The 22,151-nt window shown below is 45.3% G+C and overlaps 1 protein-coding gene across 1 annotated transcript in view; it reads right to left on the reverse strand.

The window, feature by feature from the left end:
• Window positions 1–5,106: 5,106 nt before the first annotated feature.
• Window positions 5,107–22,151, reverse strand: part of LOC133354435 (uncharacterized) — a 65,597-nt gene continuing 48,552 nt past the window's right edge. The window contains exon 6 of the mRNA XM_061571256.1: window positions 5,107–14,549. Coding sequence (XP_061427240.1) covers window positions 11,056–14,549 — 3,494 coding nt within the window. The 3' untranslated portion in view covers window positions 5,107–11,055. The remainder of the gene's footprint in view (window positions 14,550–22,151) is intronic.

Here is a 22,151-nt window from a genome sequence, read left to right on the forward strand (position 1 = left end):
GGCAGTAGATGTCGTAGAGAAGAAAATGGGCGTGGTCTAGACGATGGGTTGCTTTACGACAGTCGTGAAGCTTTGCGGCACCACTGTGCCCTATTTTTTAATATTATTATTTAATTCTAGATTTGAAGCTTTCGTGACTGCAAGGATTCATACTCTTTGGTTTTTTCGGTAAAGGCACGTAGGTAAAAATTAAATTAAAATGAATAAATGTAATAATAGAAATAAAATAAAAAATATGATTCTTTTTTTTTCAATAAAATAACAATTATTTTATTTAATTTCTATTATTATTATACTTTTTTACACGCTTTTATTTAACTCACTCTGTTGTTATCGTATCCTCAAATCTTGTAACTCAAATGTAACCCACTTCCCAATGCGGTATCGACTGCAAACTTGGCATACTTATGTCATACTGATGCCAATACTATATTATATAAAAAATATATTTTAAACATTATTTTTATGTTATGTTTCGCCTTGGCTCTAATTGTCCACGCTCAACTGACGTTGGCTGTAATTGACCACGGGGCCACTTCCTGGAGTCGTAGAGTTCTTCCATTACTAGTAGGGTACATTTCATTAAAGCGTGTTTTAAAAAAAGTATTTTTAAATATTACTTTTTTAATTCAGAATCGGAATGTTTATATTGCAGGAGGAATCCGATGAGCTATAAAGCTCTTTTTCACATATCCAGTAGGGGCGGGTCAGTACGCATTCTCGCCATGTGGGTCACGTCGATTGGACCACGAGATAGTAGTGTCGTTTCATTTGCAAGGGGGTGAACTTTGATTTAAACCTTTCGTGACTGCAGGGATTCATATTCTTGGTTCTTTCGGTAAAGTCACGTAGAAGGGAAATAATAAAATAATACAAATGTAAAACAATACACTATGGGAACCTCATTTGCCAGTAAAAATATGATAATTGGTTTTTTACCCTTCTATCTGGCAACAAAACTGACACCTTTTTACAAGGAGTCATGTTTGCATAGACCGCAATACCTGCAGTCATGATACAAACAAAAGAACATAACTATGATACTGTGCACGGTCCTTGAAGTTTATTGGTCCACACCCGAGACAGCTTTCCTTAGAGCCTCGTCTCACATGGGTTGGACCAGATGACGCCAAAAGGCGCACAACTCAAAGACAATGCACCATCAGAGTATGAGAGCTCGGGGCAAGCATCTACACTATGGGAACCTCATTTGCCAGTAAAAATATGATAATTGGTTATTTACCCTGCTATCTGGCAACAAAACTGACACCTTTTTACAAGGAGTCATGTTTGTTTGTATTATGACTGCAGGTATTGCGGTCTATGCAAACATGACTCCTTGTAAAAAAGGTGTCAGTTTTGTTGCCAGATAGAAGGGTAAAAACCCGATTATCATAAAACAATACAATTCTCACTAATTGTTTAATATATTTTTTATTTCCCTCCTACGTGACTTTACCGACAGAACCAAGAATATAGGGTGTGAACTTGTTCGCCAAAATGACAAAAAACTATTATTCGATTTATTTGTTGATTATTTTTTGCGATTGTGGTTTGTGTCAAATAGTTGTGGATCCCCCTCTTTTTTTTCATCCTGATGGATGACGAACGCTTGTGTTGCGATCGAAACGTCGCAGTTTTTTTATATTTTTCTTTTCTTTTAGGGGCCGTCCATAAATGACGTCACGAACCTGGGGGGGGGGGGGTCAGACGTTTGTGACGATGTGTGACGAGGGGGGGGGGGGTTGAGAAATGTGACGTCACATCATAATGCGCAACTTTAAATATATATAGACAACACGTTCTACTTAAGCAAATATACTTTTTAATAAATGTGTTCTCCTACAACATCAGAGTGCAGCGCCACATTAAATACGCACTACAATGACAATAGTTTAACGCGATTTGAAGCATGTTTTATTTTGTGGGGGGGCAGAGCTTTGTGACGTCATATTTGAGGGGGGGTCTGACTTTTTGTGACGCCGTGTGACGAGGGGGGGGGGGTCAAAATCGTCTAAAATCGCGTGTCATTTATGAACGGCCCCTTAACCTATCTACGTGACTTTACCTAAAAAAACAAAGAACACCTCACTTCATGTCACTAGCACTGTATATAACTGACCTTCATTTTGTTCAAATTCACTGCTTTGATACTTTATTCTCTTCTGCTTTCGGTCGCTGGGGTCGAAATAATTTGGAATTCGATACAATATCTGGAAAATCACCGAGAAATGTCTTTTTTTACCATAATGTAGAAGCATAAATTAGACTTACCTTTAGTCTCAAGTGCTGAAGAAATGTATAAAGACACCAAATCCACTTTGTTGCTGCGTAGAATTATTTATTAGATTCACTTTCAATATGAAACGTCAAACTTAAAGCGAATTTGCGAAGAAAAAATATCTCTGCTCGACCTTCTACGTGAGTGTAAAAATCCACCCGCTCATGAATATTCGTGACGGGGGTGCGGCATGCGGAGTGACGTCACGCGCGTTACACACAAACAGACATTCTTGGCTCATTACAATAGTAATTAAACATCGATTTTTTTTCCACCAATCCGTTCGCCAGTATTGTTTCAATAAAACCTTACTGCTGATGGGACAGTGAATATCTAAACCAGGCCAAATGGAATTGACTAGCATTGAACTGGTTACACTATGCACTCTCAAGGAAGCCGTGTGTGGGATTTGTAAAATAAAAAAGTGTATATGTTTTATGTGGAGGGACATTTAAGAGGCGTATTGCCTGCTTATTGCTTTTGTGACACCAGTTAGCAGAGGATAAACTACACTTTTTATTTTACCAGGTAAGACCCACTTGAGCTATACAGCTATTTTTCAAAAAGCGACCTGGCCACAAGTGATAGCGCAACGAAGTGGCTCATCGTGTGGAAAAATGTATAGCAGCTAAATACTCCAAACGCATATTTCTAAATGTGGAAAAACCAGAGGACCCGGAAAAAAATCCACTCGACCACGGGGAGAACACGCAAACTCCAAAGATACAATCGGAGTCAGGGTCGGGATCGAGCCCACGTCCTCCTGCAACCAGGCAGACATGGTGAGCCAATCAGCGAGGCTGTAGATTTCAACAGTGGACACGTCTGCCATGCCATACGCATGGCTCTCTCGTATCGATTGCACTGATGTCCACGTCGGCGTAGGTACATGGGTGGTCCAGATGTCTTGGCACCCCCATTTAATGATCTAAAACATACTATATTTGTAAGGTTTATTTAAAACCAAAATGAATATGTAAAGAATAAAAACTATTAGCGGTCAATTAATTGCGGGGTCACAAGACATCTGGACCACCCTAGACATTCTCGCTTAAGTCTATGATCACTGTTACATTGCTTTCATGGCTTTATTTTGGTGATTTCGAAAAGTTTTTCGGTTTGGCCATGTTTGTTTGTTGTAGTACAGAGTTAGACTGATGGCCTTAATCTAAGTTGTCTTGTGGTTGTTGTTGTTGTTTGACTAGCATCCCACTGGTATTTTTGCACAGGGTTGGTGTACGGTGATTTTTTTTTCTGCAATATTTTGCTGTCTTTTCTTGGATTTTCTGTTTGCACTTAGTCACATATTAACTTTACGATGTTTTTTGTTCATGTTTTTTGTTTGTTGCGGTTGCACCCGATTCAAGAGCCGAATGGCTCACAGGGCTATACCTAATAAATGAACTTGAACTTGACAAAGGAGTTTACATATCAACAGATAAATGTAGCATGTTGATGACAAATGCAGATACGTGACTTTACCGAAAGAACCAAGAATATGAATCCCTGCAGTCACGAAAGCTTTAAATCGAAAAATGGTTACGTTCCTTAAATCCCCCACCACCCTGTCCACTTAGGAGTATAAATGGTGCACATCACAGTCAAACGGCAGGTTGCGTGTGGGGTAAAGTGTGGGTACTCTCACCTCTTACAAAATGTCTGGTCATAGTGGAAGAGTTAGCCATATACCCTCTAATGGAGGCCCTTCTGACAGCAGTGGCATGAACAAAGGCTACACCTTTACCTTTTAACGGACATGCCTGATGATGATATGACGATGATAAGGTGGAGCACAAATATGCTCCACATTATCATAAACTCGCCCTGATCGACATGGCGATGTATGGTCTAATAACCCCTACAACCAACACGACATGGGGAGGGGGGGGGGTCCCTGATCCACTTATGGACTGAGAAAACGTAAGTTCAGTAAAGTTTAGGTGAACATATTCATATTATCTGCTGTTACCTGCGATTTTACCCATAATACGGAGCGAAGCAGCTTCCTAATAGTCGCAATTTTTCTGTAGAAAACAGGAATCGTGATTGAGTAAAATCGCAGATAACCCCACTGATCAATCTTCTCTACAAGTCACCGTGTCTCCCTGTCGATATGAACATCGGGCAGTGCTCATCTCTGTTGGCATCCCTGGACCTGTGGGTAGAAATTCCACATTACTCTAACGGGGTTGGGATATGGGGTGGAGCAGTGCCGCACTGGTTAGTGGCACTGCACTTTGTGAACCTCGCGACCCGAGTTCGATACTTGTCCGCGGTTAACATCAGTGATGAGTGATATTTCAACGTGTCCATGGCTTCCCCTCTACCTTCACCAAACCGCACTGACCAGAGTAGTCAAGTCTTGCCATAACAAAATAAATGAAAACAACTAAATTAAATCACGACGTTTCGGAAGCAACACAAGCATCCGTAATCAGGTATGACCGCCCCAGCAAAATCACTGCAACTGGGGCGGTCATACCTGATGACGGATGCTTGTGTTGCTTCCGAAACGTCGTGATTTAATTTAGTTGTTTTACTTTATTTTATTTTATCTTTTACCTACGTGACTTTACCGAAAAAACCAAAGAGTATTAATCCTTGCAGTCACGAAAGCTTCAAATCTAGAATTATTGCCAAACAGCCCCCATGACTGATAGAGGATAGAGTGTAGGCAGGGCCTTCAACCAGCAGTGGATAGATAAGTGCTGTAAATGATTACTGGGATCAGTCCCTTCAAAGAATGACTGCTGCTGACTCCCCACAAGATGACAGAAGACCAGTGTGACTCGTGCATAGGAAACATTTGCAGACACACCTGTGTATAGAGGATGTGGTTCATTTCAAATGTTTATTTTGTCATTTATTTTAATGGGATAACATAGCAGTACCACACGCAATATAGGTTTTTTTTTAAACACGGAAAGTCTAGTTGTCTCATAAAACTGTGAGAGGTGTGCATGGCAAACGTATTTTTTATGACGCAATAACCATATGGGTATAAAAAAACGACAAGAACAAAAACGTTTGAGAATTTCTTCATGACGTCTTAAAGGATGTGCTTCAAATCTCCATGTCAAATGAATAGTCCTACAAGCCATTTATTGGTTAGTAAAGCATTTGTGCAGTGATTCCAGGCACTTTTAAACCGACACAGTACTCTCCAAAATAATTAAAATCCTCTCGTCTGTACATTCCGTCAAACAACCTTACATATATACCGTCCACATTGAGATTCTCAAATCTCCGTCTACGCCTTTAACAGACCCCCTTCTCGTACTTCAAATACACCTTCTTAAAAAAAAACCCTCTTAAAGCTTGCAAGATATCGTCTCGAGAACTGCAATTGTTAGTCAACTCATAATTATGGGAAGAAAATAACCCCAAAGAGTGATGCTCTGTGCAAACCCCGTGCGTGCATATGCACAATGTCCGGTGTGTATGGCCACCATCATTGCAGTTCTTCTGTTTTAGCTTCCCCAAATTTTATACCCAATCACACGGACTGATTTTTGTTAAATCCTTTATATTAAGTTCGCTTGCTTGCTTGCTTGCGTGCTTGCGTGCTTGCTTGCTTGCTTACGACCGTGCAAATCTTTCGCTCGTTTTTTAACCCACTTCCCGTGATCCAATCGAGCTGACATTTTGCACACAGACTCGTTGTGCGAGACAATTAATGTTCGTGAAAAAAAATTTTCCCAAAATTTTACACTGTTTAGGGAAAACAAATTAAATATTTAATTACCAATTGCTTAATACTGGCAGACAATCATCTGACCCATAGGTGGCAGCCATCTCAAGCCAGAGGACGATAGGACTCTAGCCGCCACGCATATAAAGGATTTATAGTGAAAAACTTTGTTTTTACGGGTTATACTTATTATCAGCTCCACAGGATATACAGGGTAATGTGCCACAGGTGGCTCCGTAGAGTGCATCACGATTGGAAGGTTGCGAGTTTTAAACCCAGTTGAGTAACACCTCAACCTTTACAGAGTTAATATCAGTCGCATTTTGTAAAGCTAAGAATACAGTACTGGAATTCAACAAATGACCCAGGAAAGCCTCGTGGAGTCTCAAGGCTTTCTTTCTTGATAGTCTTACATTGGGATGTACTGTATGGCCAATTCCATTGCTGTATGTGGGGTTCTTTTTAACATATGGGACACTGCGGAACCTGAAGAATTGCCATCCTGCCATCTCACCACCTTGCAGACCAAGTCTATAAAACTAAACTTTTTTTTTATTTTACCAGGAAAGACCCACTGAGCTATATAGCTCTTTTTCAGAAGCGACCTGGCCACAAATAATGGCTCAACAAAGTGGCTTATCACGTGGAAAATTATAGCAGTAAAATACTCTAAACACATGTTTCTTAATATGGAGGGAAAAACTGGAGGACCCGGAGAAAAATCCATGTGACAACGGTGAGAACATTCAAACTCCAAATATTCAGGTGCCAGGGTCGGCTTCGAACCCACGACCTCCTGTTTCCCAGGCCAATGTAGTTAACATCTCCTAGCCACCGTGAACCCTGGACAGTCCCTGGAGAAACTGCTCACAGTCATGGGAATGTGAAATATGCTTCACAGACTCAGGCTTGCTAATGGAGGAAAGTACTCTCCATTACACGTTTGAGCATGGAAAATTTTCAATTTTGTAAAGGATGTCAGCTTGCATTATAGCATTATTTAAGTTATGCACAATTATAGAAATACTTTAGTGTCATACTTTTTTCCAGTTGTAGCTCGCTCTCCTTGCAAATTTGTATTTTTCTGATACTGCTAGGAACATAACACATTCCCTTAAGCTAATGCGACTTCAGCACACTTCCCATTACCTTCTCGTATAATCATCACAAACATCAACAAAAGGTTAAACACCAAATATGTATGTAGCCAACCGTGCTAACCAGTTATTTAATTGGCTTTTGCTGTAAAAAAATGCTCCTAACGGCAGGCCAAAGCTTGTATTCAAACACTCATAATTTGCATTCAAAGACTCCTAATTTTTTATGCCGTTAGTCCCTGAGAGACCACACTGAGGGTCGAGATTTGGCGAATGCATCATTACTCGTGTTATAACCACTCCAGCACAAAACACCGTTGCGAACCCCTTTTAAACCTTGGCTGAAAATACTTTTACAACACACATCATGACCACTGAATTCGGATGGCAAAGAAAACAAACTGCTAGATATTCCAAGAAAGGATGCGTCGATTCGTGTGATAAAATTTACCTTTGGCGCGTATGCCAAATTATCCAAGTTGTGCATGTGAGAATCGATTATTTTAAACGTCTATGAAGTTTGCTTGATCCATATACGCGTGGGCTGCACCAATGATAATGCAACTGTAGGAGTTGATTGAACTGCTAAATGGGGATGAAGCTGAAAACAAATAAAGTACACGTGCAAGATTGAAGAAGAGAGGGAATGAACCGTTCTAGGGACACAACTGGAGAACACAATACAATACAGTACCACCCCATGGGACTTTTAAACAATTAAATCTTGGTGAATTGTAAGTACACAATGAATCAATAATATTGTCTTATGGTAACATGATTCATCACAATGACGTGGCTAGTTGCATACCGGTTACACCTTATCCACTATAAGATTCATAAACAGGACTGATGTCACACGCCAAGCTATTGGAAATGCTCGTGGATAAGCACAATCAGGAATTATAATTAAAATTTGTAGAATTATTGGGTCAAAAGGTTTTGTTCATGAATATATCTCTCCGTTTACATAAACTGAGATTGGTGGAGCTACGGTTATTTTTTACAGACAAAAACACATACAAATGTACATGTGTTCTGATTTAAAGCTTTCGTGACTGCAGGGATTCATATTCTTGGTTCTTTCGGTAAAGTCACGTAGAAGGGAAACAATAAAATAATAAATTATAAAACTATACAATTCTCACGACGTTTCGACTGCAACACAAGCAATCATCATTATATTTTTATTTTATTGTTTCCCTTCTACGTGACATTACAGAAAGAACCAAGAATATGTACATGTGTTCGTCAATGTTTTGAGAAATATATCATTGTAACCTGGTTCTAATCGACTACTTTATGAAAACGGGTCGCACCAAATCGGTACATTTTCCTGTGTGGAAAAGTGGTTCGTCATTTGCTAATGACACAGCTGGAGTCCTCTGAGCCTGTGCTAATACACCGCTGCACGAGGACTACCTTAGATTTCACTTCAACCAATCTATTATCTATCACAACACTTACACCTTGTCATCCACCATGCCAGTTTCATGGTCAAGGGTATAGACACGATTGAAATAAATGTCAAAATTGCATCACAACCAATACCATGGATGCCACATACCACCGTCACTTCTGCCCAAATTGGCAGCTATTGCAGAATCGACAGCCAGCACCTCAAGGTCTTTCTCTGTGAAGATTTGGGGTTGGGAATTGATTCAACAGTAACTCTTTTTCATCGAATTTTCAGTCTAATTTGTATTTTTAGTTTTTTCTCCCTCTCGTTTGTACAGCTGTTTGCTTACCGGCTTAAATCGAACATGAGCACGTCATTTGTATATACTTTGCACAATCATAAATAATCGATTCTGATACATAAGATTCGATACATACATTTGTGAGCATAAATATTTGCATACAATTGACGTGTCGTTAAATACCCAATATAATGGTCAAGAGGTTTATAATCTCAGCTTTTCGCTTTTTTTAATGTTAATTTGAGATGTGTGTTTGACCTTTACACAACAAATCTGCTCTTGGATTACTTGGTAAGACACCCATTTGGTTTACACAGAAAGTTGAGACCTCAGGGACCACACACAAGTCCGTCTGCTTGTGTGCACCGATTGCTGATGGTGAATTTTGAAATGGGTGGTTGCACTTTTAAATCCAAATTGAATACTCAATTCTTTAAAACAGCTTTTGTGTTTCGTTGTATGTCCTTCCCCCGCCCCTCCGATGAGCACGGTTGGCTACGTACGGTGTGAAGAGATTCAACATACGACTGTGCGTTTGTCTATTCCACGTGGAGTTGACCACCCTCCCATGTGACGAGACCCTATTTTTTTAAATAACATTACTTCCCTGCAAGCGTCACCAACCTCACCGAGCCACCAGTTCTCTCATTAACAGACTTTTTTCGGGGGCTATTTGGTGTCCAGCAGAGGGCAGTGCTGCAAACTCCACTTGTGCTGTGCGTGTGTCTATACCGGGATTCCCTCGTTATTGACCAACTCGCTATGCGCAATTTCGGCTATCCGCGAATCGCATCTGGAACTCGACACGACCACATCGAGAGAGATAAATAAAGTGATGAGATTTAAAGTAAGTTCAATCATGAACTATTATTTAATGCTTCAAAACATGATTTTTTGTTTTGTTACTTTATATTTCTTGTAGCCAATTTTTTCTTTTTTGTGTTATTATAATGTTCATGTATTTACATTTTTTAAATGTATTTATGTAAGGTAATTCGTTAAATATTTGCTAGTCACGAACATCTCCAGAACGTATCCCTCGTGAATAACGAGGGAATACTGTACCGTACTCATTCTCACGTCTATGGTCCCCAACCTTCACCAACCCGCACTGACCAGCGAGGTCAAGTATGGTCACCCAAACGCCACGACCAGCACGGAGTGTGGAGACCTTCACCCAGTCGTGGATTAACAAAGTGCCGTACATGTATTACAATTAGGAATACATAAACAGGTAGGAAAGGGTTTTATTTAATGGAAATAATTAACATTTAATATATCGACCAACCAGCCAACCAACCAAATCAAATGTATTCCAGTAATATGTTTTTAAACAAGCTGGGCTGATTTCAAATTCGGTAAGTCCGATAACCGGGGAGTGTCCTATCCAGTTGGTGACTTTGTGTTTGGGGCAAAAGACATTTAAAAATATGGGGGCGGTCCAAAATGTAATCTCAACCAAGCCTAATTTCTGTTACCCACAATTCACCAAAGCAACACATCATAGTTCTAAACCAGTTGTTCAGCTTGTGTGAAAAGAACAATCGGTGATGAAAATATAAATATGCAAGCTCTGCGTATACATTTCCACATTACCACAGTCAGCAGCAGAAGATTGGTGGGAAAGTGGATATTTTATAACACCCCTCCAAAAATAGTGCATGCCAAAATGTACCTTCTGCAGCTGCAATTATGTACAAGTACATAATGCTAATTATCGAACAAACCATATTTAAAAATTGGTGTGTACCAAATACTAGTTTTATTCAAAGGCCGAAGAGCTGGCTAATTTTACGTTTTGTCTGATTCCTTTATTCGTACTACGCAGAGAGCAAGACAGTGCCTGTTATGGGATCATCATTCAGTCAATAGTGGCACACGTCACACGGTGGAAACACCTGGAAGCGATACCGCACACCTTCAAATATCATTGTCATTAACCACTAGGAGGCGCTGCTTTCATTCATGCAAGCGAGTGTGTTTCACTCTAAGTAGGCTGCAAGAGCAGAGCTCATTAAATAACTGTGCAAGTGCAAAACCAAAATTCTATGCTTTTTTATACTTTACTGTGAAGTCACAGGTCACCGTGCCGAGTCACCATATGAACTTCGCCCCATGAAGTTAGTTTACTCAGGCTTCAAACACCAGTCATCAAGCGACACTGGTTCACTAGACACAGCAGAGCATTAACTCCACGCACAGAAGCCATTGGGTGACCTCATTTCTAGGAACTCATAAAAAATTAATTACCCCTGAAGGCAGTAAACGGACGCAGGTCCATGAAAGGACTCAATTGGCAACCCCCGGCCTCCACACTTGGGCTTGTGCCCTGTTCTTCTTGGCTGAGAATGACGGTCGAGGCGTGGCCACAAGAAGTGTAGCCTGGGTGCCCGGTCTTCCCAGCGACACTTGTGGGGGCTCGGCTGGGAGCGGGGTAAGCTGAGTACCAAACCCGGTGGGTCCCGCATTGTCGCCCGCGTGGCCTGGGTATGGAGGTGGCTGGTGTCCGCCCGGGTAGGCGGGCGCCAGGCCAGTGGGGGGCGGCTGCTGCCAGGCATTGACAGCCGGGATGGAGGGCACTCCGCTGGCTGCCGATCTGACCTCCATCTGGATGTGTGAAGTGACGCGGTGCTGGTGAGGAGATGGAGGCGTTGTCAACTGAGAGTCATCCCCGGACGCATAATTAGTTGGCGGCACAGGGCCATTGAGCAGGGATGGCGCTGATACCAAGGGCTGAGGCCTAGCGCTAATTTGGGGCGACGACATCGCTTCCGCAGACGTAGAAATGCCGTTCATTTGCTGCGGCAAGACTGTGGCAAACGACTTGGTTGGCTGTTGCTGTTGAGTTTGCTGCTGAGCCGGCTTCTCCACACTCCTGACCTCCATCTGCAGCTGGGTCGTGACCATGGCTGATGCCTGATTCTGTGCAGCCAAGTGCGACCGCGTCGCCTCGCTCGCCTGCGCCGCGGTTGGAGGTGGCGCGTTCCTCGGTAGCGACTGAGCCTGTCGACCCGAGCCGCCTGCTGGCGCCGCCGCCGGTGTGGGCGGCGAGAATGAAAACATGGCCGAGTTGAGCTGGTAGGGCTGATGCTTCATTACGTCCAGACTCTCCATCCTGGGCTTAGGTTTCCCCTTGGTCTTGGCCGCCGCCGGAGACTTGGGCGAGTTCTGCGTCGCATGCCCCTTGGCCGCCGCGAGTGGGTAGAAGGGTGAGAGTATGGGGTTGAAGCCGATGGGGGGCGGCGCACGAATCTGAGAAGAGTACTTCCAGGAGGATGGCAGGGATGGCGTCGGAGATGGGCCGCGCATTTCCTCCGCTGGAGACAATGTCCCATCCACGATGTACTTCTCCATGCGGCTCTGCCTCTTGGCGAAGAGCTGTGCACCCTTGCCCTTCATCTGTGACATGTCGCTGGCGAGGACAGCTGCCGCCGACTGCGCGGCCTTCTTGCGGGCGGCCACCGCGTTGTTCTCTGGTGAGTAGACGATCCGCGCGCCCTCCGCCGTTGGCTGTGCTAGTGTTGCCTTTATCTCCTGCTGCTGTTGCTGCTGCTGTGGCTGCTGCGGTAGGTCATTGCTGACAGTATCAGATGCCCGGTACGAGGGGAGTGGATCGGACCTGGTGCCCGCTTGTGCCTGATGACTCCAAGAAGGTGCCTGGTTGGCCAACTGCGTGTATGCCTCGTAGCCCTGCACCTTTGCCATTGGCTTCGGCGCAACGGGTGGCGGGGACTTGAAGCCTTGCGCCTGTGCCTGCGTTTGCCAGAAGTTGGACGCCTCCGCCCCAAGGCCAAGGGAGTCCTCCTCGAGCCCCACCTCGAATTGGCCCTCCGGCTTGGTTTTGTCATCCAGGTTTTGCACGAGGGACAAGAGGTCAGGGTTGGGCGAGTTCTTTGGCGGTTCCTTGAAGGTGAACATGGCCTTGTTGCCCTGGTTGCGCTTCTTGGCCTCGGCCAGGATGCCGGACCTTGCCGCGGGGATGGAAATGCGCTGCTCCCTGGATGACATCTGCTCAACTGGGGGCTCCGGTGACCAGATCGCAGAGCCACGGTCCCTGTCGGTCGACGTCGACGCCGTGTCGGTGCCGAGCCCATTGAAGATGGCGGCGGCGGCGTCTCCACTCTGTTCCTGCTCCGTGGGCTGAGCGAACAGGGGCGGAGGAAGGATAACGCTCAACACTGGGGTCTGCTGCTGCTGCTGTTGCTGTTGCTGCGGCTGCGGCAGCGGCGTCACGGGCGTGGGCGGCGGCGCCTGGCTGTGCTGCTGCGTGCTTGCGAACCCCGCGGGCTGTGCGTAGGCGGGCGGGGGAGGCACGATGTTTGTCGATCCTGCGAACGCAGATTGGGAAGTGACCGGCTGGTAAGCTGGGGGATCACCTGTGCCGAGAGAAGGATTATTTGCGAACACAGGCTGCGATACTTGTGGACTGGCGGGGGAGAGGTAGCTGTTGGAGGGGCCGCCCTCCTTCGACTGCTCGGCATCAGGGCAACTCCATGTAGATACCGGTGCCGGATTGGCAACGGGCGATGCCTCTGCGTAAGACCCTGCTGCTGCTGCCACACGACTACCATGCTGATCTGCGTTGACCCCGCGCTGAGGACTTTGTGCCGAGACGTAGTTTATGTTCACCGAGGGCCTCTGCCTCGGTGCGACGACGGCTGGGGAGGCCACCGGAGTTACCGCAGGGGTGACTGTGGCCTGAGCGCTCACTGCGGGGTGCACATTCACTTGAGCGACGCATGGAATCTCCGGTGCCTGACCCTGCCGCTCTGGAGGATTAGCCCTCAGTGGGAGTTCATTTCCAGCAACCTGGTTGAATTGTGCGGTCATCTTGGGAGCGGGCTGCGCGGCAAACGGCGTTGCTGCACGGTTCTCGATTGGACCTGCGGGCGTGAACGGACGGGCGGTGCGGTTCACGACATTGGCCACCTGCTTGGTCTTGACCACCATCTGCTGCTTGTGCTGCTGTTGCTGCTCCTGTTGGAAGCTGTTCACCTTTACAGATGAACTCATCATCTCCTGCGCCATGCTCGTTTGGGCCACCGAGCTGCTGTTAACGGTGATCTGCTGGAATGCCGTCACTCCGTTGCCAACACCGGGGTTGCCGGCGCTCGGATGAACTTGATGAGCAGGCGGGACCTGCATCATGGGCTGCACGAAAGCGCACGAATTTTGCGGTGCGGCGTTATGCAGCTGAACGCCGAGTGGCGGCCCCTGTTGGGAAGAGCGAGGTTGCTGCGCCTCCCCGCATGCTGGGCGCTCGAAGAATTTGTCCCTCGCCTCATGCGGCTCCGGGCCCGACCACGGGGCCGGCAGGTCCTCCGTGCCGAGGAAGACCCACTCATCAGGTGCGTCCCCGTTCACGGCCGGCTCCACGCCGGCGTTCCTCTGCCGCTTCTTGAACATCTCGGCCCCCCTGCCGGTGAGGCCATCGATCGTGCCCAGCTGGGCGACGGCGGAGGCGGCCGCGGCGCGCGCTCGCTCGGCCTCCATCTCCTGCTCGAGGTCGGTGAAGGCGCTGTCCTCGTCGAGGTCGGACTCGCTCGTGTACGGCGCCGCGTCCGTGTCAAGACCAGCGTCCGTGTCGACGCCGCCGTCCGTGTCGTCGCCCTCGCCAAAGCTGACGAGCGTGTAATGCTTAGCGCGCCGCCGCCGCTTCTTGAACATAAGCACCCCCCGCGAGTGGGGGTCCGGCGCTTCGGTGAGCAGCGACGCGATAGTCCGGCACTTGGTCTTGGCCTCCTTCACCTGGCGATCGGACGAGCTCTCGCCGCGATGTAGCCCTGGAAAAGAGAGACGAGGCGGGATGGAGTGAGCCAAAGACAAAGGTGCCCTACACAGCCTACACAAGTGGTTGGGGCAAGAGCTGTTAAAGAAGCACCAATGAAGGCTGGCACGGTGCACGAAAGGGTATGGGCAGCATCACACCAGGTCGCCTATGTCTTCCGAGTGCTGATATTTAGACACACTGCACCAGGTACTCATTTAAGGCCAAGCTAACTTAGGGAAGGGACAGATAATTACCACTGATGGTAACTGCCGGGTTCATGAAACAACACGCTTGCCACTATGCCACCAATCTCTGGAACAGGAGGAGGCACTGGATTGCTTGGCAGTCATATCAGTGCTGGTTTTGCACGATGGGTCATGCTATTTCTGCTCTGCAGATGGGCAATGGTCCATCTTCGGAGTGTTATTCATCTAAACGACCGTGGACTCGTTGTTGGCTGAGTCGACACAAAGCCGGGATTTTAACTCTCAACCTTGCAACTTGTCAGTGGAGCGCTCTGCCAAACAGCGCAGCACTCAGACGCAAAATATTTTACTTGCAGCGTTTATGACGACAGCGGCGAAGTTCTTTCCACCAGTGCTTGTGCACTTCTGCCAACACGGGCTTTTAGGTTTGTTTGAAATTGAGCACAAGAGGCCAGCCAAGAGGCAGAGAGAGTGGGAGAGAGACGAGGACACTAAACATAGCCCGTGTGGCTAGTGACGCAACGCAGACGCGTTGTGGCGTGATCGTGAAAGCCTCTCTGGCTCTGTGGCTGTGGCCCCGTGTGGTTGAAATGAAGTCGTGATGCCACCTGTTGCCGAGTGGTTTTTAGCATGGGGCCTCTCGCTACGACCCCTGGGAGGGTGGCTTTTAGCGGGGAAGTTATGGGTTCGGCGATGAGGCTTCAATTTGGGAGGATAATATACACGTACGAAAGGCAAAGATGTTTTTCTCCATTAAGCTTTAAAGAATGCTAGGAAACAAGTGATATTTGCCAGCACCTTTTTCATTATTAAGTGCAAATACATATTTATTTACGAACACTCTTCAATATATTTCGATTTAAAGCTTTCGTGACTGCAGAGATTAATCTTCTTGGTTCTTTCGGTAAAGTCACGTAGAATGGAAATAATAAAATAATAAAATAAAACATAATGAAATAATTCTCACGACGTTTCGGCCACAACGCAAGCAGCTGTCCTCAGGTGAAGACTCCCCGACAGACCTGTTCTTCAAGAAGACTCTTCAATATAGTTTGTGTATATCATACTTGTGGACAATAAGCAATAAGCCCATCCAAAGCTGTGAAAAATTTGACACAATCTAATCTAAATAGTTAATACACAAGCATTACTGAAATGCGGCAATACTAGGATTGTAAAGACATTTACTGAAATATTTAAGTTGGTTAACCCCAAGCAGTCTATAACAAACATTCGGTTTTTCTCAAAAGTCTCTGATCAACTTAACAATGTTACTGACTTTCGATTTAAAGCTTTCGTGACTGCAGGGATTCATCTTCTTGGTTCTTTCGGTAAAGTCACGTAGAATTGAAATAATAAAATGATAAAAATAAAACATAATAAAATAATTCTCACGACGTTTCGGCCACAACGCAAGTAGCCATCCTCAGGTGAAGAACAGATCTGTCAGAAAACAGACTCTGTCTCCTCGACAGACCTGTTCTCCACCTGCGTTGTGGCCGAAACGTCGTGAGAAATATTTTATTATGTTTTATTTTTATCATTTTATTATTTCAATTCTACGTGACTTTACCGAAAGAACCAAGAAAATGTTACTGACCTAAAACCTTTTCATTGACCTATGACCCTTCTGACTCCAATGAGACAACACATGTCAACACTCAGGTCTGTGGTAGTGGAATCCTGTAAACAGATATACAAGCACGTGCTTTACACACTTGTGTCCACGAACCAATCTTCTAGTTACGCGCTTGCTAATGGCCTGCATGGTCCTGTGCCAGAGCACTCGCAATCCGAAGCTTGGGAGAAGACATTGTGCCTTTGCAGTTGATCAAATGGATACCACTTTGTGGAAGAGTCAAACAACGGTTGTCTTCTGGAAGAACTTGGCCTCCGACATAGGAATGTGGGATTTTCACCACTGACATCGCACTGCCCAACGTTCATTTGACCAGGGAGACAAATCAATGACTAAACGATTTATGGTGACCGACTTCACTGCCGGAATCTTCCAAATTACAATACAGTACAATTACAATGAAATGTAGGTGACCTAAAAGTTTGATTTCCACTGACATCAGTGACATCAATCGCAATTACTGAAACAACGGGAGCCTTTCAATGACAGAACCAGGATTTTCAGGTTGGGGGGCAACCCCTCCAGCATTGGAAAATGATAGAGGAATTGTTAGTACGTAAGGACTTGTCCCTTGCTGTTTATTCAACGCGTGTGCGGCGATTGCGCAGCCATTGATCGAGGGTCGAATTCGAACCGTGTGTGATCGGCATCGCGCTCGCTGAAGTTGAATGCCTTCAGGGAAGTCGTGTACTGTATACGCAACTGGGCACAATTCTGAGTCACTTATAACTGCTGTGCCGTTACTTATTGCCAATTATGGACTCAGACTATTGTCCAATCATCTCATAGAGTCCCTGGCACGTAATAATATGCTACACAGTGGCAGAGGGGGTCGCAAAATGCTGATTTATTAGGGATTTCGATCGGATCATTGGGGGGGCACGTGCCCCCCCCCCCCCCCCCCCCCACTGGCTCTGCTAGTGGAGCCTGTTTCACGATGGATTGACAAAGGGCTGTTCTTTAAAAAAAGATAACGTCATGAAGATTGCCACGATATTATGTTTCACGATATGATACAATGATTTTTCATGACACAACGATTATCACAAAATCAGTTTCCCTTATTTTGCAATTGTTTCCCATGATTAACGCCTTGTGTTTTATGCTGTGCTGCACCTCCAATACGAACAACGTTATTCGGCTGCAGTTCAATCAACGTAAGCTTGCCCTAGCCCAGGGGTCGGCAACCTACGGCTCCGGAGCCGCATGCGGCTCTTTACAGGCTGCTTCTTGACGATATGTACGTATGTACAGTATGTACTCAGATGCATTGCGGCTCTTGAAATACTGAATTTTGTACCGAATTGGAAAGAAATTGCTCTTCTTGTTATTTTGGTTGCCGACCCCTGCCCTAGGCCTTTGAATCGTTGTGACTTTATAAAGTTTTCCATAACGTTCATGAAGGAAATAGTGCCAATTACACCGTGACGAACATGATGATGTCATATTATTGCCATGTTGTTAAAACTACTCGAAAAAACTAAAACTCAACACATTCAACACATGTTTTGGGAAATGGCCCTTCTTCATAGCAAATGAAAAGGAATTTCAAGGCACTCCGCACCTCCGATTAACCCAATTGACCATTGCCCAAAACATCGCCTCATATATTTTGTGTTCTTTTAAGGCCACACACAGTGTTATTGACGTATGTATGTTGAACCTCTTTCGCACCGTACGTAACTAATCGTGCTAATCGGAGATGCGGTAGAAGGACAACAAACTAAACACAAAAAGCAATTCTGAAGAAATCAGTTTTCTATGTATGTATATTGACGAATTTGTTGTCTTTGTTTCGTGAATTGTGTTTTTGCACGAGCGGCAGCATCACCAAATAATAAAATAAATACTATTTAAAGCGCTAATTGAACCTTATGGCGGACCCCGGGGTCCGGAATAAACAGAAGTCAAAATCGTAATCAATTTATTTATTTTTGGCAACTCCATCCCACCACGCACATAAATGCCACGACCCACCTGGCGCGGATCATTCTGTTGTCATGTCATGTCCAAGCGCAGCAGCGAGGACGAAAGCGCAGAAGAGCTGAACAAGCGAATGCACTCCATGCTCGGGTATGGGCAGGATCATAAGTATTATCCAAAGTTGCTCAAACTGCCTACACGACTTAAGTCCTTTATTTATCATCACGGTCTGCATAATACAGTGAAACTGCTCTCTTATCTTCATTATTATTTGTGACCTACCAATGTCTGCAGCCAGGATTACCTGCAGATATTTAACAGATGAGATGCGTTGAACCGTTAATTCCTCCTGTTTGATTATAATACTTCTCTTGTCCGTATGCATCTGTGCAGATAGGGTTTTTTTGCGGTTAAGCCATAGACCCCACATACCGCTCGTATCAATGCGGATAAGAGGAGCGGCGACCCACTACTCTGTAGAGTGACATTGGTATAAGCGCTTGTTACAATATGAACAGCGCATTGAAAACGCGTACTATTTTATGTACTGTTTACAAAGCGTGTTCACAAATCCACACTGAGAAACAAGGCCGATTGGCAGAGGGGTGTACATAATTTTTTCGATAGTGTATTTAAATAGAGGTACTGCATTTAAGTTGTTTCCAGTTTTAAAGGCATAGTATAACAAGACAACACTTGCCACCATCCTTCAAACCCATTGGTGAAAAAGAGCAAAGTTTTTGTTAACATTATAATATAATTCATAATCAACGTTTTTGGGTTTAGATCGCGTTATTTATAAATGTGTCGTAACCCTCCACCACCCGACACGGCCAATCAGTAAAAAAGTGTCACGTTGACAAAAGACAAATAGCTCACTGCTTTAGCCCACCGGTGTGTTGAATATCGCGATCTAAACCCAAAAACGTTGATTATGAATAATATTGGTCGCGAAAGCCTACGTGTTAAACTGATTATAATATAATATTTACATTATAATATAATGTTTATGCGAGAGCCGGGGGCTTATGGGACCCCGGGGTCCCGCCATAAGGTTCAATAATCGCCATAACATTCATTCATCATCATCAGCAGGAGCAGCAGCTCCATTGCAGTGGCATCCGCATACGATATCCCACGAAGGCCTCCCCCACCATGAGTCACCCCCCTAACATTAGCAGACGAGGCTCTGCCATCCGTGCCTTGCAGGAGCGACTATATTTAACACACGCGCCACAGACGTCAGCCCAGAGGCATGCGGGCCTGTCATGCCTCGCCACCTGCCCGTACGCATTGACCGCCTCGTGCACACAGACAAAGGTCCCCCATATAGCCTCAATAGACTGTTGGGGCAAGTGCCGTTGGCGAGTTAGCACCATTGAAGGCTTGCACGAAATACACGAGGGGGTGCCATGGAAAACACCACACCTTTGTCTCCCGAGTGACGATGTTTTTAAATCCTTTATATTAAGTTCACTTGCTTGCTTGCGTGCTTACGACCGTGCAAATCTTTCGGTCGTTTTTTAACCCACTTCCCGTGATCCAGTCGAGCTGACATTTTGCACACAGACTCGTTGTGCGTGACAATTTATTTTCGTGAAAAATTTTTTTCAAAACTTTTCCACTTTTTAGGAAAAAAAAATGTCATATTTAATTTAAAATACCAATGTGATAAAAATGAAACTCTTACTCAAGAAAAACAGAATTGAATAATAAAATAAAACCGATGCCACGCATATAAAGGATTTATAGTGAAAAACTTTGTTTTTACGGGTTAATTTTTTATACATCGCGCCAAATACTAATTTGAGACCGAATCAACCTAGCGGAGGCCCAGGACCAGTTCAGATAATTGTCAAGGGTGCTGGCCATGAGCGGAAATCGAACTCGGATCATCAGGCTCATAGCGCAGCACGCCAACCGCTGCACTAACGCCTCGTGCACACACACAGACACGTGTGCGAGCCAGGCGACACACTCCTAGTATTCAAGAGCTCTAGAGGAGAGGGTTGGTGATTTTGCGCAGCAATGGGTAGGAGTGTGTGGTTTGAGTACCGAGGCGAACCTGGTTAATGCTCTGGGTGTACTGTATTAACCGTTAAGCACGAGGCGTCGTCTGATTTGCAGCGAACTTTAGAGGTCCTGTGATGCTATTTAAAGAGTAGGCTGTGTGTGTGCTGAGGTCATGTTTCACATTTGAGAATTGTGATACATTTCTTGCAAATTGCTTAAATGAGAAAGCCACATATCTGCATTGCCCCCTATAGGCAGACGAAATGCCCAAAATGAATGTATTGTCGGTACACCAGTGCAGCATAACGCACTGGTCCTCATAAACGGCAACTGCGTCCGTGCATTTGCCGTTGATCGAACTGCCGACTCTCCTGCTGACGATGAACCCCGAACAGACGCTGTAGCCATCGCCGACGCTCCACCAGAAGAAAATGCCTGAGCCATCGCTGTTGCCGCCGACTGAGGCGGCGCTGCTGTAGACCCACCAGGTAAAGATGAGACCCGAACTGACAATGTCGCTGTTGCCCTTGAGTGAGCTGCAGACTCTCCATCGCAAGTTGCCTTAGATTCAAACATGCGACACGAGTCATAATCTTTTGATGTCACTGTCCGTCAAAGAATTATTCCGGAAATTAATCGAGGAACCGTCCAACCAAGTCTAGCGCACAAGGAGTCAAATCCGTCTTTGGAACACGGAGCAGCCGATCGTCATCGGGCTGGGTGCTGCAAGACGGCAACAGACTGATAATTGGTTTTTTACCCTTCCATCAGGCAACAAAACTGACAGATGGAAGGGTAAAAAACCAATTATCATATTTTTACTGGCAAATGAGGTTCCCATAGTGCAGATGCTTGCCCCGAGCTCTCATACTCTGATGGTGCATTGTCTTTGAGTTGTGCGCCTTTTGGCGTCATCTGGTCCAACCCATGTGAGACTAGGCTCTAAGGAAAGCTGTCTCGGGTGTGGACCAATCAACTTCAAGGACAGTGCACATTATCAGAGTTATGTCTTTTGTTTGTATTATGACTGCAGATATTGCGGTCTATGCAAACATGACTCCTTGTAAAAAAGGTGTCAGTTTTGTTGCCAGATGGAAGGGTAAAAAAACCAATAATCATATTTTTACTGGCAAATGAGGTTCCCATACGGCAACAGACTGTGAAGCTTTTCTGACCAGGCTGGCGAATCGCGGGGAAATAAATAATTGCAACAAAATTTGCTTTTTTATATACCGCCCACCACTTGTGTACCACCAATACGTTGAACTGCAGGCCAATGTAGACCACCAGAGTCCCCGGCTGCAGGACACATCAATATGTACTGCATGGGAGGTGCATGATGATGATATGCAGATCTGTGAAACTCCCAAGCCTCATGGCTGCAGGAAGGACTGAATATGGCAGTCAGGCAAGTGGGTTCATGGAGCTACCTGTTCGGATATTGCCATGCACGAGTCTTCTCCAAGGACTCCACTTTCCTCTCACTATATGTTGAGTTGGAGCCCTATGAGCTCAGTCATTTGAGCTCATCATCCGAGCTGGCTTTGACCAAATCACACAGAATGTGCCCAATCTCATCATATTTGGAAGTCAAGCAGGCCTGAGCCTGAACGATGCTTGTATAGGCCACCACCATACACACAGACGCCTGCAGGGCTTTATGATGAGTAGTTCAGCAACGTGTATTATTGTACTGTAATTATACATTCCCGTGTCTATGCTCCGTACCTTCATTAACCCACACGAACCAGCATGGTAAACTATGGACAAATCCCCTTGACCTGTATGGGGTTGGAGAAGCCCTCGTCTGACAGTGGACTGAAATTGAAAAACA

Source organism: Lethenteron reissneri, chromosome 47, assembly GCF_015708825.2.
Source record: "Lethenteron reissneri isolate LAM-NWPU_2019-01 chromosome 47, ASM1570882v1, whole genome shotgun sequence".
Classification (NCBI taxonomy): domain Eukaryota; kingdom Metazoa; phylum Chordata; class Hyperoartia; order Petromyzontiformes; family Petromyzontidae; genus Lethenteron; species Lethenteron reissneri.